The sequence below is a fragment of the Amphiprion ocellaris genome, chromosome 7 (genome assembly GCF_022539595.1).
Source record: "Amphiprion ocellaris isolate individual 3 ecotype Okinawa chromosome 7, ASM2253959v1, whole genome shotgun sequence".
Lineage (NCBI taxonomy): Eukaryota > Metazoa > Chordata > Actinopteri > Pomacentridae > Amphiprion > Amphiprion ocellaris.
Window position 1 is genome coordinate 20,530,312 of NC_072772.1, and position 24,506 is coordinate 20,554,817.

Genomic DNA, 24,506 nt, shown 5'->3' on the forward strand with positions numbered 1-24,506 from the left:
AATTTACATAGAGATGGGGTTTTGGTCATTCCCTTGGTAACCCAGAATATGGAGAAGAAGCTTCAAACTTGTTGTGAAAATCACATTTTAACACAAACCATGATATTTTCCCAAACCGAGGTGGTTTTAAACTTAACCAAGATTCTGACAAGTAGTTATAATTGTGACAATGATACATTCCTAAATCTAACCATGCGGTTGTGATGCCAAACCCCAACTGAAAGCAAAAATTAAACCTAAGAATAATGTTTCTACCCTACTCTCCTCAGTGAAAGTCCTGTTGCTACCTTATGCCTCAGTCCTCTCCTAATACCTCCTTACATGGATTTTGTGGCTTTCCTTGCCCTAGTGTTACCTTTTGGGCAGAAAATACCTTTCTTTCAAACATAAATGAGAATGCAGTTTAGTGGTATAGCAGTGTGATTATTGGGGGACTGGTTTGCCTGCAGAGGTTACGGCAAAACACTATGTTACAACAGAAACTGACTGATTGTGTCATTACCTTGTGTTAAGAATATATTAACCTATAACTCAACGGAGCAAGAGGCTGAGGACAAAACCAATTACACTGATCAATGTATATTAAATGCACAGCACAGAAGTCACATCAAATGGAGGCACTACAAAGCAAAACACACACACAAGCATAAGACAATCAGATGTGCTATACTCACCTAGAAGCAACGGCAAACTCAAACTCACGGCTAATATAGTGTATAACACTCGGTGCGAGACATGCATACACAGTTCCTAATTATGACTAATTGCTGGAACCAAACACGGGTTTGATGGTGACTTATTAGGATGTACACGCACACACCATCATTCATAAAGCCTCTCGTTCGCACCACACTCCCCCCCACACTCCCCTCCTTCTTCCAGGCCCGTCCTCATTTCCCTTTTCTCCTCTGTGAGGAAATGGCACTTGGGAGCAGCAGGGTGTCCCTCACACCGACGCCTCTCATAAACACTTGTTTCTGTCTCTGCTTCCCTGTTAATCTGCAGCAAGTAGAACAAATGTTTTTGTAACACTTCAAATACTTTCAGCTTGCTGTATTTCAGTGTAACCAAGAATACTCCTTCACACTTTTGTATTTGAAGCCCTCACATGTATTTTCTTGTAGCAGAATGAGAACGGAAATGTAGTTTTTCTGTTTATGATTCCTGCCCTTGACATTCTTCTTAAAACATCTTTCATCTATTGCAGGAATCTGTCAATATGGTAGGAATAAAGAACTCCATCAATTCAAGGTCCAGAAGCATTTGCTTCCTTTAAATCTCCACAGTTTATTTGTATTTGCTCTACAATGATTTGCACTATGAAACGAGATTAAATACATTTAAAAAAAAAACTGTGAACACAAAAATGCACAAACTTTGCAGAAGGTATCAGCTGTTCTTCAAGGAAGGCAGAAGGTGTAAATGTATGGCAAATACTCGTCCTGATTTAGCTTCTAGTGTGCAGTTAGATGTATATGTTTGGATACCAGGTGCTTCTAGCTATTATATCAGTATTTGTATTGGTGAAAAATTTTATGATTTTTGTGATAACTAGCAACAAGTATTACGAAAACCAAACTCTAAGAAGTTGCTGAACATTTTGCAAGAATGGAGAGTCATGTATTATTGGCTATTGGGCATTTACAGCAAACAACAATACACACTCTTAAAGACACACTTTTTATTTTGTAATACTTAGTATGCTGCCTTTGTCCCAGTTTTTACTGAAAGATTCAATCCTCCTGGGAATGGACGATACGAGTCTTGAAGAAATCTATGCAGAGACCATCTGTTCTTTGCTGGAGGGGTTTTGTTGTTCCGCTTTCCACTTTAAAATACCCCAAAGGTGTTCTATTGGATTCAAGGCCAAAGTTTACTTCTTTCTTCTTAAAAAACTCTTGTTTAATTGTTACAGTGAGTTTGGCATCATGGTCACGTTGGAAAATTACTCCCCCGCCAAACCTTTTGACAATGGCGACTGTGGTTGCATGCAGTATTTGGGTTTTCAAACTTGCATCCATCGATAAATGTCATCGCCCCAACACTATAAGCACTCATCCTGCCTCATATCACAACACTCCCACTTCCTCCTCTCCCACCGTAGCAGTACTGATCAGGTCCATGCCCAATATGCTTGACCCCATCTGATCTAAACCATTTTATATGGGTTTCATCTGACGTTGAAGAACGTGCTGTCAATGTTGTAATGTCATCTCAGAAGTTTTTGTCATGGTGCCTGTTGCTAACGAAATTCCTACAATGGTCTCTGCCTCCAACACGGAACTGCTTTTATTACAAGTGATGCCTCCTGGTCGCTACAGCACTAAACAGTAAGAAACTCCACCTGGTGGAACAATCAGGTACTACAGCTAATCTAAAATACATTTCCTGACAGGCAACATTTTCCCCTTTTGGAGCTAGTGGAGCTGCAGTACACCTTATTCTCTCAAGACAACATTTTAGACTGTGCTCTACTTTACAAGATTTCTGACCACCTACAGAACATTACAGAAAAGCTTGCATGCAGAAATGCATTCTTACACATTGTAAAGCTAGTCAGTTGTCAAACATATACATAGAACTGATTTTTACAACTTTAATGTACTTGAGGTTTGTATCATCTAGGAAAGCGGTATCGGCTTGGGATGGGTACTGGCAGTTATGAAATATTACAAAATTCAAGTTGGATTGAGGCAAAAACACTTGATCTTGTCATCCCCTGTTTTCATGCACTGTTTCGCGTGTTATCTGAGCACCACTGAAACATCAACTTCAAAAGATGATCCTTGTGCCAGACCAGAATCACTCAGAAGTTAGTTTTTCAACATAACCCAGGCTAACACTGAGAAAGGTGTGGTGTTCACAGAATCTTTTATAACCGTGTTCATACATTGTAGTTGTGGCTATGTTGTACATTGAAGCCTGTATTTTCATGTAGTCTATAATCTTTTAGTTTTTATTTACAAATGAAATATCCTACACACCCATGCTTGAAAATATTACAATGATAGCATAAGAACACTTTCTGGTTCATTGAACATTTTAGTGCACAGGGGAACACAGTTTTGTATATACTGCAGGCGGTTTTACTTTGAAAATCCAGTACTACAGGTGTGGACTCATAGATTTAAGTGCTAGGTGGTGAATATTAGCTGCAGTGTCCCATCACCCACTAGTATGACTTCACATGAGCAAATCCTTGTAGCTCACCTTTTTTCCAAAACCATTTTGTTAATTTTAGAATTGCATTTTCAGCTGTAGTGGTCACAGAGTAGGAACAACCAAAAACCATCACTAAATCATAAAAACAAATATATTTTTCAAAGTCGAGGTGCGGCCGACATCTCTGTTTGACTGACAGACGGGGTGAGGAGAGAATGAGACAGACAGCATGAGAGAGAGGGCAGGAGGTGGATGAGAAATGCTGCAGGGATGGAAAGAAAAATGCAAATACACACATACATGCACATATTCCCCAATCAACACCTACAGGAGCTGTCTCACACACACACATTGTTAAAAGCTGTGACAAACACTTCCAAAAACACACACACACACACACACACACACACACACACACACACACACACACACACTGTGTTTAGAAGTACAAAGAGACCATGTGTGTGCACATGCATGCTCTCAGACACAAACACACACACTTGAGCTCGTTTACACTGACTAGTGTCTGAATGACAGAAGGGGTCCAAGAACACAGACGGCCCGTGGGTGAGATGACGCACAAGCACACACACACACACACACACACACACACACACACACACACACACACACACACACACACACACACACACACACACACACACACACACACACACACACACACACACACACACACACACACACACACACACATTTACACACATGCTCACAGAACACAACACATAAATCTAAATATACACATGTATGAAGCCTGTTCTCAGAATTGTCACATCACTGTCTGTATAGTGATGGAAAGGAAAGGTGTGTGTGTGTGTGTGTGTGTGTGTGTGTGTGTGTGTGTGTGTGTGTGTGTGTGTGTGTGTGTGTGTGTGTGTGTGTGTGTGTGTGTCTGTGTCTGTGTGTCTTGCAGCAAGTGTAATCTTGTCTTTTTGGAAATGTAATTTAGTTAGCTCTGTATATGCTGGTATTGCTTAATAGCTGCATTGTGCATGCTAGCATGTGCACACACACAGACACTCTGCAGACTGGTTGCTGACTTTATTCTTCGTGGCATGCAATAAGCAGCATGCTAGCTCCCAATCACTTTCACTACCTTCTGACTCACCCCCTGCACCACTCGCCCCATTCATCCCTCCCCTGCCTTCCATCTCCTCGCTGCTTTCTACTAATCACATTCAACCTCTGACTTTACTTCTCATCGCCTCCTCTCCCTCTCAGGCCTTATCTGCTGCCCTCCACTCCTCCTTTCCACACTCATTTCTTTCTTTGCACCCTCACCTCTTTCCCTCTGTATATTCATTTTCATTCTTGGTTGCCCACTTGCTCGCTCTCGCCTTAGCAGGAGACCTAATGCCCACATACCTGCTGAGATTAATTTAGGTTGCCTTGGATACACAGCGCATCTACAGTACTTCCTTGTGTGTGTGTGTGTGTGAGTGTGCTTGTGTTTATTTTGTTAGATTTTTTTGGACTAAAGCCTAATGTAAGATATTTGTTGCTGTTTAAAAAATAATAAACGGACACTACAGGCAATTTTGCATTGGAAGCATTAGCACATGAAAGATTCATGTTTTACAAAAGACGCAGACGTGTGGCCTCATATTGGTAAAGGTCCAGCCTTCTCCAATGTAAATAATCAGTATAGTTTGTTCAACTTTGAGTGCGTGGTAAGCATCCCTGTCTTTCAAAGTCCACATCAGCAAGTTTGCAACACAGGCTGTAATAAATTTAAAGATTCAAGCCCAAGCCAAGATAATCCTGCTGCCATCCTCAGACTTAACGAAGCTCCTCCAAGGCCTCCAAGGCTTTCTACAACAGTTTTCACAGGCTGACCAACACTTTTTAATTTAATTGTAAGATTTTTTTTTCAGAGGACAGGGTTATATAAAATGTATAAAGTGGAAAGTCTCCGTGCAAAAAAGAGGATTGTGTTCTCTTTAATTATTACTTTGTGCATTCTAATGACTTATTTGTACCCTGAAATTAATTAATTTTGCTCTTGAATTATTGATTTGTTTGCACACAAATTAAATAACAGTCATGGGAAAAAACATTTGATCTTCCTTTGAAACAGTGCCAACAGATAAAAGTGGCTTACTCAAAGAAATTACATAAAAAATTTGATTCTGTCTTCATTATGTTCATCAATTTAAATAATAATAAAACAAACAGATCAGTCACATAGAAATGTCAGCACAATTACCACGGCTTAAAATCCATCAAATTAGAATCAGGTGCTGGTGATTAGAATCTCCTTAGAGACTGACAGAAGGAAACTGTCTTGTTTAAACCTCTGATACCCAGAGCCTGCTGTTGTCTTTGCTGTTTAAGTGTCATTATGTAATGCTCAAAAGAGCTCTCTAAAGTCTTCAGGGAAAAAAAGCTGTGGATATCTAGAAGTATGATGAGGGATTTGTAAACATCTTCAAAAGATCTAAAATTAAATCATCTCACTGTAGGAAAACCCTCTACAAATGAAGTTCGTCTGGGGCTGGACGGCCCACAAAATTCAGCCCAGCTTGATCCAAAAAGAATCTCCAACTATCCCGAGTTTCATCACAGAACCCGCAGGAAACTCTGCAGGTGTTGATGTTAAAGTGTTGCATCTACAATCAAACAGAAATTGTACAAATTTAACCTACAGGGTGCCAGGAAAAAGCCTTTGCTGTCCATAAAGACAGAATATTCAAAGAAAACTAGGGTTTGCCAGTGAATTTTCAAGCAAGGCAGGACCTTTGAAATAATGTGCTCTGGACAGATAATTCAAAGACAGAGTTGCCTGGCCAGAGTTACAGAGTGTTTGTTGCAGACCAAAGACAGATTTTCAGCAGAACCTCACACCAACTGTAAAGCGCAGTCAGCTATGAATTCTGCATCCTATTAGAATAGAGAAATACAGTGGTGGAAAAAAGTTTTCGGACACCCCGTGCATTTGTGAAATATTCTATTAATAATCACTCTGAGGTCTTCAAGTGCATTTTTTTTTTCTAGTACAGTCACGGCCAAAATACTAAACAAATCCTTAAAAAGCCATTAAAGACTTAAAACTGATTGGTTCCATAAAAATACATCAGAAATTCTGAGTATTGGGTTATTTTGGTACCAGTGATCCACTAATGAAGGTCGTGCTTTATATTAAAGACACAATTTTTGTTGCCGTGCTTTGTATATATAAAGCCAGCACATTTGAAAGTTCTTCAGAGACAAAAAAAGCTAAAACAAGGAACCAAACGCAGGAGACATGCCTGAAGATGCAGATTCCCAGCCAGGAAGGGTACAGCTGCTGCCATATAGCCAGGAAGTGCAGATGCAGTCCTTCAGCAGTTGGATACACTCTTCAGAAATACAGATGAATCAACAGCTTAGAAGACAAACCTAGATCTGGGTCTCCAAGGGTTTCTTTAGCAAAAAATGACTGCATCCTGATCCGCATGGGCAAGGAAAACCACCGAATGTCATCACAGGAGCTTCAGCAGCAGTGGTCAAACCAAACTGTGTCCAATGTTCCACCTGTACTGTACGTGGCCAACTTCTAGATCATGGCTTAAGGCTCAACAAAGGCAGTCATGAAGCCCCTGATCAATGAGAGACAGAGAATAGCCTGGCCTCGCTGGGCCCACGAACACAAGAACTGGATAGCCAGGAATTGGAAGAAGATTCTGTGGTCAGATGAGTCCAGTTTCCAGCTTTATCTTCCTTCTGCTAATGTGAGGGTACGCAGAAGGCCAGGCGAAACATTATCTCCAGCATGTACAATACCTATTGTCAAGGGTGGTGGAGGCAGTATCATGGATTGGGGATGCATGAGTGCTGCTGGTGTTGGTCATCTTGCTGTCTGTAATGACACATTGAACTCTCAAAACCCACATCCTCCCTGCTGCACGTGTTCCGTCGAGGTCAAACTGGATGTTTCAACAAGATACTCTCCCTTGAACACATCCAGGACCAGTAGAATTTGGCTGCAGGAGCACAGTATCCAGGTCTCAAAGTGGCCAGCTCAACACCCAGACATGAGCCCCATTGAAAATTTGTGATGGATTCTCAAAAGGTCTGTTTCAAAAACTTTTTTTCCCCACTGCAATGTAAAGCCATCTCTACAAGCTGAAGTTGAACCAGAAGTGGACCTTTAAAGAGGATAATGGTCTTTCAAACACAGTAAATCCACTGAGGAATGGCTGAAAAAGAAGAAATGAAGATGGAACTGGGACTTGGAAGATGCAGTAGTAACCTCAAACATCTTACAACTGAAGGAATTTTTCCATTAAGGGTGATCGAAGATTTCAGCAAACCAATGCCAAAGACTGGTGAACGATTATACAAAACACCTACAAAAACATATTTCTGATAAAGGGGGCAATACAAGCTTCTGTGGCTAGGGATTAACTTACATTACCACAGAAGAATATTCTAACCACATTTTCCCATAACTGTTATTGAAAAAGCAACATTTCCTTCTGGCGTTGTTCAAATATATCACCTTTATCTATTAATATGTCAAAAAAAACAACTATTAATTCTTTCATATAACTGCAATTATAGCTTTGTTTTGTGGACACATCTAAAGTTGGGTGGAGCTACGCTGGGAGACACCAAACATCATGGACGAGTTACAGTGATGCTCCTGCAAACTGGTCCAAGCCAACAAGCTGCTAATCAACTGCAGCTGCAGGGTCTGTGAGTGCTTTAAAAAGCCTCAAACGCTGCCCCTGGGTCTCATTTACATGAGCTGGTCCGTGACCTGACAACTTTAACACTATTTTGCACACCGTAGCACAGTGTTAGCATCTCATGCATTTTAATTACATTTGAGTCATCTGATGTTCCTGAAAATATATACCCTGTGATATTTGGAAAAACCTTGAAAGATGATCTGGATGGAAAAATATGCTGTTGACATAACAAAAAAGATTTTTACTAAAACACTATCAGTTCAATTTGTCTAAATTTCTTTCTGAAACTTTACATTTTCATCAAGAAAAATATGTTAATAAGAACAATATGTTAATAGGGCTTTTCTGGCTGTGGATAGGTCTTTGGGGGTGAGTACAGACTACAGGAAGAATGATCAGTCTGCATACAGTAAAGGCAATAAGACTCTGTTACAATATTTGACAGAAATGAATGCATTTCCTGTTATTTCTGACCATGTAATAAACATGAATGTCTATTATGCTTGAGTATTTGTTTTAACTCTAAATTATTCTTTTGATAGTGCTTGGTTTCCTTTTGTGCTGGCTCAAACCTCTTTGAGAGGCTTCTACTTAGCCAAATCCTGGTTCATTTTTTTTATTGTATTTTACAAAAATAACAGGTAAACATGTCATTTTGGGCCACTTGTATCAGAATGTCTTCACTTCAGAAACAGATTAATAATGTTTTTATACAAAAGACAATTTTTGTTTGAGTCCAGAAATACTTTTGGTAACAGTATTGTTCATTTGACGTTGTAGGGTATTTAAAAATCACCTTTTCGTTGTCACTTCTGTGAGTAGAGCTAGGCCCCTCAGTGGTATACTGTACAGGCTAACTGATGGCAACCAAAGTTGGCTATTATTGCTGAAAATATAGCATTTCAACTGTACCGTATGTACTATTTCTACTGTAAAAATTCAAAAACTTGACTCCTGACACCCGCTGCACTCCCCAAGAATGTCAGTCCTACATAACTGACAAAAACTTCTAATAAGAACAGAATTTTTTCATGGGAATGGTTTCTCAAAACAGCATCAATCATTTGCGTCATCAATTTTCATACTTTATTTCTCAAATAAAACTAACAAACTAACATGGATGTAATAATTGATAAATGGACAGTATCTGAAAACCAATACATTGGTCAAGCTCTAGTGTGATTTAGCTGAAAATGAGGGCAGGCAGCATCCAGAATGGAATCTTAGATGAAAACCCCAACCGGTGCAGATTTCCTGCTACCGCTCTGACATAAAACCCAATTATTCAAATCAACCCTTCATTTGTTATGCAAGGTGGCAGCTATATATGGGTATAAAGGGTAAAAGAGCCTACCATTAATGTCCTAATTCTGCTCAGTCATGGCATTGATGCGTGTTCTTGCTTTGTGTGTATGTGCCCCCACATTCATTATGTAGTTTGATGCGTAAGGGGGAGATTCAATTAGAAATGCCTGGCTGTGTTTAAGACCACCGGCTTAATTAGATTAGAATTAATATAGATAGACAAATCTGACCATTCAGCTCTTCTACTTTTTAAACAGCAACTCTGGAAGACAGAGGGAGAGGCGTGATGCAGTATGAATTTTACTGTAAGTACAGTGCAGAACAAAGAGATACTTGAAAGATTTTTCAAGGCGATTTTTCTAACTTTTTTTCACTGCACTTGATATTTAGTATCCAAACTCCATACTATAACTGCTTTCACTGCAAAAGTTCTACTTCTTTTAATACCTGTCTCGAGGTTTATTTAGTAAGGTGTTTAAGCAAAAGTCTAGAGATGTCCAAATGGACCACCCATCTCCTGTCTCACCCTTACATCAGCTAACCTACCAGCAGGCTGTTGCATCAGCTGCAACTTCAAGAGCAGCTAAGCTAAAATGTAGAAAATCATCCCTTAATAACTGCTGCCACGGCAGAATAGTTTGAAATATGGAATAGATTAATAACAGAGCCTGAGGATTTTTCTCCCATATAAGCACAGAGAAGTCTTTAGACTGTGCACCTGAACATTTATGGCTTTAATTTATACTCTGTAGTCATGACTCTGGATAGATGAGGGCGTCAAAGTGATTTTGTGTTGCATTCACTTCATCTGATTTGACATTGGTTCACACTGGTAGCTTGTAGCATAAACATGCAACTGTTTCAGTGTCAGCTACTGCAGGATCTTTTACATAAGTGTAAAAACTTTTCACAGAGCGGTTGGGTTTGAAGTTTACAGCAACAAGGTTTTCATCAGGTTCACTTAGACAAGCTGCACTGTATATTAAAAGTGTAAAATTGTCGAGTAACAGCTATTAATTGACACTCAACTTCAATTCAAACTTATGTTGTTACTCTGCCAAGGAACGCAGCAGAGTTAAATGACGATCAGTGTTGTCTGTCTGTCTGACTGTTAGCAACATTACTCAAAAACTGATTAACGGATTTCAATGAAATTTTCAGGCAAGGTCAGAAATGACACAAGGACCAACTGATTAGATTTTGGAAGTGATGCAGCTTATAGTCTAGAACCATGGATTGGTTAAAGATTTCTGTATCATTACGAGATAGCGGCACGGCGTCACTGTAACTATGACAACAAGTGAACACTACGTCAGCTTCCTGCTGACGATTGCGATCCTACTACGAATCCACCGCTGTGGACTTATCAGGACTTATTTGTCGGAAACGATACAATGAATAATTGATTAAATTGTGGGGGTGTTTCTGAGTCCCATCAATTCCCGCCATCCACTACATATTTAGGCCACGTGATTTGGTATCCTTACATAACGTACACACGCATAACACACGCCTGTGCTCAGCACAAGGTCATTTTGTTTGTGGGTACATCTATATTAAATGGCCACATTTTATGTTGCTGTGATTTCTGATCATCAATAACTAATAAACAAATGCTGCATTTCGAAAAATAAAATGCTATGTTTCTGACAATGTCATATAGGGAAATGAACAGCCTTGGCGGAGTACTGTGCTCTCTGAGTGCTTTTCTAGTTTTGTTTTGTGTTCATCAGAACAGATTCACTAGTGCCATATGCACCATGAATTTCGTAACACTTATCTTGTTACAATGCAACATTCTGCTGGGACACTATGGTTTCTAGTATTCATGTGGATGTCACTTTGTACGCAAACACAAAACGTTGCAGATTAGGCACACCACTTCATGGCACGTGTATTCCCAGCAATATGCGCTGCCATACCACCAAAACTGCTCAGGAACAGCTTGAGGAAAAAGACCAAGTGCTCAAGGTGTTGATCTGGTCTCCAAACATCCCAGATTCCAACCCTAACAGCTATAGGATGTGCTGGAACAAACCTGACAAGATCCACAAAAGCCCCAGTCTGCAGCTCACAGGACATAAATGATCTGCTGCCAAAGTCTGAGTGCCAGATACAACCGAACCCCCTCAAAGGTTCTGTGTCCATTGCCCGATTGGTCAGAATGGTTGAGATGCCAACACACTTCTACTATTCATGCAACCTGTCACCTTAATTTTCAGTTTTAAATGTCTGTGGGCTGCCTCATGTTTAGTGGGGGTTGGAGTGTACCTGACAAAACAGCCAGAACAGGCTCAGTGGGTAACTCGACAGGTGTTTTGGAGCTATTACACGGACTTACTTCAATAAGCCAAAACATTGTGACAACTCATACATGAAGTAAATAGTGTGGACTGTCTTCTAACAACAGCACATGTCAAGGTCCCAAACAGATCTGACAGTAAATGTACTGTTGGATCTTGTAGTCAGTGTGTTGGATGGAGAAGAAATGAGCAGGTGTAAAGAGGTGAGTGACTTTGACAGAGCCAAATAGTTACTGCCAGTCAATTCAGACCAGACCGGCAAGGTTTGTGGGGTATTACCAGTCAGCAATGGTGGGTACCTACTGAGAGCAGTCTTTTGTGCAGGAACAAGTCTGATCTGTGGTGGCTCCGATTCACAACTTAAAGGACTTGGTGAACCTGCTAAGGCCTTGAGGACAGGTACCACAGGGCTCCTACAGTGGTGCTGTAGAGCAGATGAATCCACAGGTCAGAGCTGTTTTGACAGCTTGCGAAACACCAACAGAATATTGTACAAGTTGTTAGAGCGTTATCCTCCCATAGATTTCTATCTGTGAACTATGCATCTTAATTTTTTGAAGCAGCCTGTATTTTTGCACTATAGGTTTATATATGGGTAAGTAACGGGATACAACAATATGACAGCTTCCTCTGTTTTGGATTCTCAATTTTTTCAAAACTCCCAGCACAGTTATGTCACCTTGAGTAAATCAACCAATCTCTCCCAATGAAATGAATTGATTTTGGAAAAGAGCTGATTGTGCAGCTGCAGACTAAGGGCGAAGAAAAGGCAGCAATGGAGAATAAACTAAAAGAGTAAAAAATAAATACTAACAGGACAAATTGGCCCCTTAAGACAAAAAAAGAAACATCGTTAGAGGTGTAAAAAAAAGAAAAGATAAAAAATCAAATGTAAATGTTTTCCTCTGGTATTTAACTTGGCCATCTCCATTCTCTTAGGACACTCAAACTGTAACATCTCCTCATTGCTCTGTCTTCCCTGCCTCCTCATTCATTAATCTATCCATCCATTCCTCCTCTGCTCCTTCTTTCATGTTGATGTGTTCTCTATGCTAATGAGATGTAAAAGGAGGTGATGTTTATGTAAATGTTCTGTAACAGCCTCGGCGTCAGTCCCAGGCGAGAAGGCAAAGCGTCTTGTCTCGCACTCAATCACTCGTCGAGTAACGACGGTTGTGGCACCCGTCTTATGGCTGCAGTACAATGTCTGCTTAATGAGGTGTAATGGTGTATCTGCACAAACACATCCACGTACACAAACACAAACAGGCCAGCACAAATCACCAAAGTTATTATGCAAAACAGCCCTGGTATCCCACTTTAATCACTTCCAGGGAGTTGTGATGTTTAACATTTCTTTAGGGAGGAACATTGAAGTCCACATGCTCAAGTGGGGTGTTTTTCTGCATTTAAAGCAGCGCAGGATAAAGAAGAGAAATGCCTTGCTATTAACGTCTTTGCTATAGATGTATAGCCGTTTCTAAGAAGCAAATGAGGTTTCTGTTTTGGGTTAGAATTCCTCTCCTGGTGAGCAGGGACGTGAACTTGCTGAACACGTGAGGTTCAAGGCTGAGTTTGAGGTCACTCACTGTTCTTTGCCTGTTTAAGAGCTGCTGTCAGTGCTCCGGGAGCTACAGCACATGTGTTCATTAATCAGATTCTGTTTATACTTACACATAAGCTATTACTATGTTTTATGTCAGATACTTGCATAAACAAGGGAAGGAACTCTTTGGCAAAAAAGGCATGTAATTACCAAGCTATGCAGTGTTTGAGATGCTGTGCAAAGTTTGGAGTGTCCCAGGTACCACACATTAGCATTATGCCATCAGCTGCAGATAGAGAGGGTAGACTTTGTTTAATGTTTATTGAATGCTAATGTATGTGTACTATAAGTCTATATCTTATAACAAATCTTGTCAATAAATCCAAGGGCTGACATTTCTCCAAACCAGAAGGTGCATAAAAGTGAATTAACCAGTAGCAATACGCTGTTTGCTGCAGTAAATGTAAGAGAAGAGAACTCTACATCACCATACCATCATCAAAACACAAATGAGGGAATATCTTCTCATAGAACACTCTTGAATCATCCAACAGAAACTTGTAGGATCAAATCCAGCTAAACTTATTCAGGCAGCTCATGTTGACCAAAGATGTTTCATGTTGGTTTAGCCTCTGTATAAGTACAGCTACTGACAGCCTGGGATGCCTGAAAATTGCCTGAGATAAAACATTTGATAAGACATTAGAGGTGGACCTTAACAAGTCTGGGAAAATGACCAACTTGGATCTGGATCTAAAATGGTGCCGAACCATAAACACACACATACACTGTAGAGAGCTGGCAAGTCAATCCTTCTTTTCCTCTTTGTCATCATCTTCTCAATTTGTTAGTACTCTAGTGTAATGGTCATAGATCAGTCTAGCAAGAAATACTGGCATCAGCATGTGAGTGACGACCGTGTATCTTTTAATCCATCACTTTATAGCAGACGGTTTCTGTCTCTGGTTGATGGCCTGCAGCTCTGGATCTGTCTCACCACTGGTGTCTTAATAACGCTAAGCGAGCCAGAACTCAGAAAACCTTCCTTACAACTATAAACTTGTTGATCGATAGCACTTTTCATCTTTAGCCGAACACATACACATTCAACAATCAATACCATGGTCCTAACATCATCTTCAGTGAATGCATTAGGGTTGGAAGGCAACAATTTTTTCTCTTTCTCCTCTTTCCAGGAATCACTGTGCTGCTCTGTCATCTTTGGAACCAATAAAACCAACCACTTTCACCCTGCTCTCTTGCTTTCTGCAAGTTTGACCCCTAACATTGCTGTCATGGCAACTTTCTCCCCTGGAACCAAGGGTTTAAAAGGAATCCATAATGACATAGGAAGAGAACAGCACAAATCAATTGAGTGCATTTAGAATATTTATATTGGAAAAAGTTTAATTTTACTACTGTATGTTGATGTCTTTACTAAAAATGCACCAGTTTTCTGATGATGGTTTCAGTTCGTTTTAGATGTGACATCATTTACACTAAGGTTCAGAAATCTGGGGTCATAGAAATGTCCATATTTTTGAAAGAAAAGCCTTCTTTTCAATGAAAATAAATTAAATAAATCAGAAATACAGTGATATTGTTTATGTGGTAAATGACTATTCTAGCTGCAAATGGTTGATGTTTAATGGAATATCTACATAGAGGTACAGAGGAACATTTCCAGCAACCATCACTCCTGTGTTCTAATGCTACATTGTGTTAGCGAATGGTGTTGAAAGGCTCATTGTTGATTAGAAAACCCTTGTGCAATTATGTTAGCACATGAATAAAAGTGTGCATTTTCATGGAAAACATGAAATTGTCTGTGTGACCCCAAACTTTTGAACGGTCGTGTAGTCCATATTTTAAAGAGTAGAAAACAATATTTCTGCCAGCAATTTACCTAAAGGTGAACCCTGAAATTAACTAGGTCACTGGCATGTTTTCAGGGTGAAAACCATTTTTTTGGTGGTGAAGAAAATGTGAATTTTTTTTTAATGTAAATTTGTGTGTACAATGACTGTACAGCAGCTCTTTTCTGTGTACAGTGGGTGCAGCCACTATGTGGTGCTCACTCTGCAATGGGTCTGAGTATTAAGCCCTGGGTATTAGGGTGTTTTTAATCTCTATTTAAACACTTGTGTGTCCTTGTTTGTAAACGTATTGTTTATTTGTTATCTTTCTTCCTGCTGGGGCCTCTTGCCAGGTCATCATTGTAAATGAGAAATTGTTCTCAACTGATCTTACCTGGTAAAATAAAGAATATATAAAAAAATAAATAAAACGATGAAACACTTCATTAGCAGCAATAAGAAAACTGTTTAAAGGAATGATTAAAAGTACCACTTCACAAGACACAAAGTACCATAAAAGTTCAAAACAAGAACAAAAACTAGGAATGCTCCCTCCTTGACTCTTAACAGTCCACCATAACCCTTCATAAATACTTAGCCATGGAACGCAGCGGAGTTACGTGACGACTGGCGTCTGTTTGTCGGTCTTTTAGTCACTCTGTCTTTCTGTGTGTAACATTACTCAAAAATTGACAAACTGATGTGGATGAAATTTTCAGGGAAGGTCAGAAATGACACAAGGACCAAGTGATTAGATTTTGGCAGTGATGCAGCTTATAGTCTGGATTCACGGATGTGTTATAGATTTCCACATCATCGTGAGATAGCAGCACGGCGTCACTGTAACTATGGCAACAAGTGAACGCTTGTGAACACTTGTCAGCTGCCTGCTGACGATCACATGATTGCGATCCTATTACAAATCCACCACTGCGGACTTATCCATCAGAAATGAAACAATGACTGAGCAGCCTTGGCGGAATACTGCACTCTCTGAGTGCTTTTCTTGTTGAGTTTACTACGAGTGACACACTATCATCCAGTCAATAAGTATTTTGGTTTAGTTGCACCATCAACATCTGACACAAGAACCATACGATGACAAGCTTGCCTCTGATGAGTAGGCTTTACAGCCGCCAATAAACATTGCCATATGTGAGGAGGTTTTGTGACAGTTTCTAAATAAAATAAATAGCAATGAACTCAGATGTGTTTACACAGTATTTAAAAAAGCCTCAGAGTGAAAGTCAGTATATGACTGGATGCGTCTGTTGTTTGGTTCTCAGCAAAGCAACAGTCAAACAGTGGTGATGATGATGGCGATGATGGAACAAAATTAGCCCCGCATCAGCACTGAGACTGGGATGAGGTGATTGAGAAAATGGCGACATGATTTCTCCAGTGGCGACACACACCCTGCACACACACATACACACACATACACACCGAGCCAAGACAGGCAGATGGTGGCACTGATGATCACAATAACAGTCCATCAACTTAAGTGTGGGTGAGTAAGTTTGTGTGCATGTGTCTTAAATGCGTTAGGGAAATGTGTTTGCATGTGTATGTGTGCTTGTGCTCGTGTGTGTGTGTGTTTAGCCCGATCACACAGGGGAGAGGTAAGTCATTTCATTTTCTGGATCAAAGTCTGGTGAAGCAAAAGCCAAGGGACCTGCTGCTGACTCTCTGCAGTGCTTCCCTCTTTCTCTCTCATCTGCCTCTCTCATTCTGTCTCCATTTATTTTATCTGTCCACTCTCTAGACCTATGCCATCAACTCCCCCTCTATCTCTTTCTTCTAATTCTCCTTCTCCCTCCTCTCTCTCCTACACATCTTCCTCTCGCTGCCCCCCTCCTACGTTAGGTTTTCCACCTCCTTCTCCTTCAAATCATCCTTCTATTTCTGCCGTTCACTTCTCGTACGCTCTCTTTTGCTATAGTCCCCCCCCTCCTCGACTCCACACTCACTCACACACAAACCACCCATGCTCTGCCGTTGCCGAGTCAGCACTTCCGTTCTGCAGTTCTCTGCAGACAAACAAGTGTGCTGATTTACACTTTTACACCCTGCCGTAACCAATTTCAGAGCATTTCCATAGCACATACTCTACCTTTGCAATTCTATCAACTGACAGCATACAGTATATACATACATGTACTGTAAATACATGCATTCATACATACGGAAGCGGAGAAATGAAGCAGGCACACCATTAATCTTAGGAAAAAGTATTAAAAGTTTAACGTGAACACAAAAAACAGAGACACAGAGCTAATAATAAAAAAAGGACGTGTGTGTGTGTGTGTGTGTGTGTGTGTGTGTGTGTGTGTGCGTGTGCGGCAACGGCACATTTGTCTGTTCTTAAGCAGCAGAAGGAAGGGAGACATTGATCATCATGCTTGTCTGCAGCTTGCACCACCTAATCAGAACCATTCATCTCCTGTATCACACACTCTCACACACTAACGCACACAAAACACACAACTAAACTAAGATGTTCAGAGCTCTTTATTACTTTCCATTAGGGCTCGAGGCTAGCTGTAATAAAGCCAGGCTGGGAGAGTTAGTCTTTTTTGGCACAGAGACACACAGCGGAATAGGAATAATATGCACACAGAGATATTTTTCATGTTGGCTGTTGATTAATATGGAGCCACAAGGTGAGCATGTGTATTTTTACGTGTGTGTGGTTCTGGCTGCTATTTTTGCAAACCATACGACTTTTTCAATTGATGACGGCATTAAGACATGGCAAAGCGAGGGAGACTATTCTCAAGCGTTTGATAACGTTGCAGCAACACCTAATGACCACTTATTAAAGATTAATGATGGAGTAGTAATGCAGCTGCATTTGCCGTAGCACAGTTGAGGGTGAGGTTGAGGGGTAGTTGGTAGTTGAGGTTGCAGACTGGGAATGATGCATTTTTTTGTTTGCTTGTTTACCAGATATAAAGTCCCGGGCTGGGGGTTCCAGAACATACGGGTACCCTGACCCTGGAGGACAAACAGACCATATAACACAGTTAAACACAAGCACCATCCCTCTGTGTGTGTGTGTGTGTGTGTGTGTGTGTGTGTGTGTGCACTGCCTTTACCTCACAACCTGTCTTTCATTTTAAACAGGTTTCCTTTCCATCAAAGAATAAAGACAAACCTCTCTCTTCATCCATTTTTCTACATAACATCATTAGTTTGTGATTGATGTGGGTGCTGTGCAAATGCAGCAGCGCGACAAATGAACAAGCAGCGGAGGAAAGAGGGGAAGAGGGACGCCGGAGTGATGGGAGTATGCAAACTCCGAGACTGAGAAGGATACGTGTTGGAAGAGCAGTGATGAGACGAGGATGAGGAGGAGAGGGGAGGGGGGGAGATAAGGAGTGAAAAAACAAGATGGCAAATGACAGAACAGAGGGAGAAGAAGAAATAAAAGGCAGACAGTGTATTAAGAAGAGTTGGTAATGAATGATTTTGACTTCATGGTTGATCAAATGGGGAGAACATATACAAATACTCTCAATGTTTAACAACTGCCACTGGGTAATATTTGTTTTTTTAAATTGACTGTTTGCTAAACCACACCCACCAACGGTGATTGTGCAATCACAGTTAAGCATCCGCCGCAAGGCAATCATTTAAAGCTGAGGTCATTCAATTCAAACAGTTCAGTGCAGCTTTTTTTAGTACAATAAAGTGGAGATACCACATGAATCTGATGCCAAAATTTGGAAAACTTGACAACACTTGTTTATTTTTTATGGTACCCAAAGTACAGGAAGTATCGTGGATGCCAAATGTTCCTCAAACGACACCTGAGACTCATCTACGCAGTTCAAAGACTGCCATCAGTGTAAGCTGTTTCAACTTTACACCAATCAGCCACAACACTTAAACCAATGATATGGGTATTCAAAATGATCTGCCTGCCCTGACTGATTATCTGATCCAATATTCATAATTGTTGGGGTTTTATGTTGTTGCTGTTGTTGTTTTTTAAATATTCCTGATAAAAATTTATTTAAAATGTGCATCTTTGGCTCTGATGAAGTCACCTTTGTCATCAGTGTGTGGTCTCAAGTAATGTCCAGCCCACAGCACTATCTGGTCTGCCATTGCAATTAATAGCCTATCAACACCGAAGGACATATGTTGAAAAGCTGTCTTATAACAAATAAATAAAAGGTATTTCAAAAACATTTTGTTTTGAAGTTGCTTTTTCTAAATTTAGAAAGATTGTCATTTTGTATATGGGATCTCCTTGGTTACTATGAACTGGTATTGCCCCTGAAAAAAAACAACAACATATTACTTGAACACTACAACTCAAGAACTGCTCAGGAAAGGCTCAAGGAGGACAACAAAGAGCCCAAGGTGTTGACCCGATCTCCAAACTTACCAGATCCCAATCTGATTGAGCATCTGTGGGATGCATCGGAACCGACCCGATCCACTGAGGCCTCAAATGGCAACCTACAAGACCCAAAGGATCCTCTACTGATGTCTCAATACCAATACCAGATACCTCAGGATGCCTCCAGAGGTCCAGTGTTTGCCCTGATGGATCAGAGCAGGCAGCACTAGATAGACCTACACAATATTAGGCAGAGTTAGGAAAAGTGCTGCTTCTGTTGAAGCAGTAATCCACAATGTTCACAAATCTATTGTTAGTTTGTTTAGGCTAACATAGCCATAACTCATGACATCATCGTCTTCTTCTGATGGTTTATGTTGCATCAGAATGGGTCTGACAACAAACTAAATTAAGTTTTAGCCCATAATTTAATCTGGGAGCTGCCTATAACTGTAGCTAGCTACTATAATTACTGAGTCTTGAAGTCTTGAAATGCATTCATTTGATTATTTTATGACTCTGGTATCAAATCTGGTATCAGGAATAGTGGAAATTCAGTGGTAATGTTCGCAACTGCTCATTAAATGTCAAGAGTCAATATCACATTAATCATTCCAGACAAGCACAAATAGATGATATTCTGTTTTTAGATTAAATGCAAACAAGACCAAAGGGATCCCAAGAACATTAGAACAGCAAAAGCTCATTGAGATAACAGTATTTTTAACGCTATATGCATCTCCCACAGCAATCTCGTCTTTCAAAAAAATGATAAAAAGATAAAAAGTTTCCTGCTTTCATCAAAGTCTGGATACAAACCTGCAAAGTATGGAAAAATACGTGAGTGGTGGATCGGCCCTGGGCTCATGGATGATTAGAGAGTAATAACTCAGAACATGGGGCTCAGATGGATGCAGAGAGACCAACACATACACACTTCAGATTATACCCAGTAGAGAGGAGGGGGAGGTGATGGATTGCCAACCAAGGGGGAAGTGAAGAAAGCTTAGTGGTAAGAAAGAATGCAGAAGAAGAGGAGGAGAAGAAGTCAGAGAAGTGGAGAAGGAGGAAGAGGGAAAAGGAAAGGAGGAGCTGAGAAAGAAGGAAAACAGGTTGAGAAAAGGGAAAATGAGGTGAAGAGGGATAGAAAAGATAGAAGAGGAAGAGCAGAAATACAGGATAAGAAGACAGGTAGATAAAAGAAGAGAAGTACATTATAAGAGGAAAAGGAAAGTGAAGAAGGATGGATTAGAATATAGTTAAGAGGAATCCAGTAAGAAGGCTTAGGAAGGAAGGGGAGAAAAACAGCAAAAATATAAAACCAGAGAGCAGAAAATCGAAAGACAAAAATGTAAGAAAGAGTCAAAGAAACGAAGAAAGTAGGACATTAATTTGGAGTTTAATAACCATCGATTTTACTGTGAGAAATCGGCTCTAAAAACCACATGCTGATATCACAATCCAAACACATAAAACTTAGTGATGGCATTAATAAAACTTTGGCCTGCACGCTTCCAGCTGCAGTAAAACCTGTCGACAGCACACCCTGAGTTTATTGATTCATACATCTGCACTTGAAAACTGGTACCTCAGTGGATAAGTTCTCATCAAATTACACGTAATTAGGAAATAAATCTGATTTTACTGTATCTAACTCTGCTATTAAAGTGTGTACAATTCAGTTTGATCTCTTGCGTGCAATCAGGTAGAAAATCAACGATTAGAAATGAGAATTGGCTTCTGAGGAATTAATCAATGCTTTAAAACTTTGGCAATAATTGCTTCTTTACCAATTTATTGTTTTGCTGGAAGAGTGATTCACACTCCACCTATCTTTCTTCCTGAATCTCCCCTGCTCGCCCCATTTTTCATCCTTACTGTATGGTATTTTTCAACATCCGTCAGCAGGCGGAGGAGAACTGAAACTGGGTGCAGCATTATTCTTTAAAACTGCTCCCTGCTGATTTAGAAACTTGATGACTTTGGCAGCACAGGGAGGCCCTCAGTGGGAGTATCAGTGTTGGAAACGACGGATCACCACCTCTTAGTCTACTGTCAGGAGAAGACAGATAGCCAAAGGAGAACTCACGTAAAAGTGCCGTCATGGAAAATTAATAATGTAGTCAGAATAGGTTTAGTACAGTACGGAGTGATACCATACCTATCAGTGGTGCTGTCAACTGTAAATCCATGATCCTACTCCTCCCTTACATATCACAACATTGTGTAACATGCGTTCACATTGGCGCATCTGTTGTTAAATCTATTCCTATTACAAGTTAGTCAGTAAGGCAGGAGAACTAATACTTCAGAATGGAGTCGATGCCAAAATTTGGAGCAAGTGACACTACTGGTTTTTTGATGGTGCAACAGGCGCCAAGGTTCCACATATGTTGAGAGTACTGGTGGCACTGGACAACAATAGCAACATGTGAAAACAGCAAACAGTAAGTTTTGATGCGGCACAGTCGGCTGCAACTTGATGGCTGTTGCGAACTCTTTCTTATCAGCCCAGCAAACTTCATCATTGCAACTGATAACTTCTTCAAAATTTCCAAAATGAACCAAATCTGACTTTCATCTGTTAAAAAATATCACCAAAGTGCAGCTATTTCTCTGCTACTGTAAACGCTCTGCTCTCTGGTCTACCCTCAAATGGTATTTTCACAGGAAGTGAACATATTATAGTTGTTAAAGTCCTTACACTGGTTGCCTTTATTTGTTTACTTGTTAAAGCACTTTATGGTTTTGCAACACTTTGTATTTAACATTCTTATAGTGTATAAACCAGTAAGGCCAGTAAGGCCCTCTGGTGAGAGTCTGTTAGTTTTTCCAAAGTGTAGGACTAATACCTTTGGTGAGGCAGCTATTAAATTTGATGCTCCAAGCAGCTGCCTGAGGACTGAGAGCAGCTGGACATTTTTAAACATAAACTTAAAACCTACCTCTTCGACCAAGCATTTGATTAATCAGAGCTCACAGACATTTGTTCTTTTATCTTCTTCATTGTTTGCGTCCATTTTGATCCATTATATTTGTAGGTGTTGTCTTTTAAATCAATTTTATCTAGTTTTTATATCTAGTATTTATGATTTCACTGATGATTTTTAAATCTTTTTATCTGTTCTTTGTTCTGTCTCTTTATTGGCTTATCAATCATCTGGGTAGCACTTTGAACTGCACTAAACTTTATGAAAGAGCTGTACAGATAAAGTTTTGGATTGGCTGATTGTGGAACAATAAGAGGAAAAAAAGCATATCTTATCAAAATCAGGCATCACTGTTTGTGAATTCCAACAGCTGCATCCGTTGCACATATATAGAGGTTTGTATATTAGCAGTTTGTTTGGGCAGCAACTTTCTAATAATAATGTTTACGCTGAAATACATTCATTTGATTGGGTAATTTTTGTTGAAGTTTTTGCTTGTGGTATTGAGAATTGAGGAATTTTAGAGGTACTGGTAGCAGTCCAATTTCATGAACTGTGATGTCCCTAAGCAGTTTTGAGTGCATGGTATCGCATATAAACGCACCAAGAAATTTATTGGAATCAACAAACCTTTACTTTCAAAACAGCCTGTTACCATGGATTCCTCACAGCATCACTTTAAGATTCTGGCCCATGTTGATGCAATCCCATCATATACTCATTGCACATTTCTATCTCTGCAGCCATGAGATAAATACAGCCGATATGTTTACATTAAATGAGTTAAAAGTAACGAGCTGATTCTCGTGGCTCAGGTGGGAGAGCAGGTTGTCCACCAATCACAGCATTTACTGGCCGATTAGGAAAAACCGGTGAACCTTGACTAGAGTTGAGTACATTTAGTAATTAAATATAACTAAAAACTAAAATAATTGTCTAGGATCTTAAAAAAGACAACTAGTATGTGCCTGCTTTGCACCTGTGTTGACAAGCAACAACACTGGATGCAACACCGTCTCACACAGCTCTTATCCCACTGATGGAATTGAACGCCCCAGTTTGGCAGAGTTCCCACTCTGGCTGTGCGTTGGGATTAGCAAAGGAGTCCCGATTTAGACATCTGGCACCTCGGGACTGGTGTTTGAATATTAAATATGATGTCACCATCTTATTGCTCTGAGATAGTGCTGTTGTGGGTGCCATCTTGGCTCAAGCTGCTGTCCCTGAACTGACAAAATCAATGTAAGCTAACATTGTGGCTAGCGACCATCCTCTGTGCTGACACACACATTGGACCTGTGCCACAACCTCTATAGTAAAAGCAATGGACAACAGCAGTCCAAGATCACCATGTACACGCACACGCACACGCACACGCACACGCACACGCACACGCACACGCACACGCACACGCACACGCACACGCACACACACACACACACACACACACACACACACACACACACACACACACACACACACACACACACACACACACACACAGAATCTGCTCGAGTGGCACCGAATCAAATATTGATCAGTGGCCCAAGTCTCCTTGGTTACTTGATATATTCAAGAGAAAGTTCCCTCACAGTCTCTCTCTCCATCAATCACACACACACCATCTACCACACAAGCAGTTTCACACTGTGTGTATGTGTCTGTGTGTTAGTTAGTTGTGCTACTTCCTGAACTTGGCTGGTAGCTGAATGCGAATGACGTCTGAACACCCCCACAATGCGTCAGCGTGGTGCCCAGCACACTCGCACACATGAGCCGGACACACATGTGGCTTAAGTATACATTTAAAAAGCCTGTGTGTGTGTGCGTTTTGGCTGAGTGCATGTAAATGGCAGAGCAGCTTGTGTGCTTCAATCACTGGTCGAGTTAATGTTGCCCATTCACTGCACAAGCTGCTGATTCGGTAAATGCAGTCCATGTGGAAGTGAAGTGTGCCTCAGACCATAATCCAATCACACAGCCTCTGTTACATTACAGACTTTTAAGTTTCTGGAGTGGCTGCAGGGTGAAATTATGAAAGATGCATGAGACTTTTATGGGGACATTTTAATATCAGTGGGTGCATAAGTACATGTGTATGGGTAGTTCAGGTTAAGGGCATTGTGAACTCATGGAACACAGTACTTTCCATTGTCTCAGAGCGAGAGGGAGATAATCATGCTCAAGACATCATCAAGTATCTTTTAGCTGTATGCATTTATATTAAGGCACCATTATTTAGCATTTGCAGTTCATTTGGTGTGCACCAGTGGACATACAGAAAACTATCCCTGGACTATTTTGACATTCAATAAGCTGTAGAAACGTCATAGATGTCAGGTAACTTCTAGAGTTGTGTGAA

General features: G+C 40.4%; 1 protein-coding gene across 5 annotated transcripts in view; it reads right to left on the minus strand.

Annotated features, from left to right (window-relative positions):
• The window catches only part of LOC111567581 (chloride channel protein 2), a 218,277-nt gene that overhangs the window by 107,978 nt on the left and 85,793 nt on the right, over positions 1-24,506 (minus strand). For 3 of the 5 annotated variants that reach the window (XM_035947502.2, XM_055012040.1, XM_035947503.2), the window contains exon 3: positions 17,810-17,860. The exons of the other annotated variants lie outside the window; for them this stretch is intronic. In XM_035947502.2, coding sequence (XP_035803395.1) covers positions 17,810-17,860 — 51 coding nt within the window. The remainder of the gene's footprint in view (positions 1-17,809; positions 17,861-24,506) is intronic. 5 annotated transcript variants of the gene reach the window in all.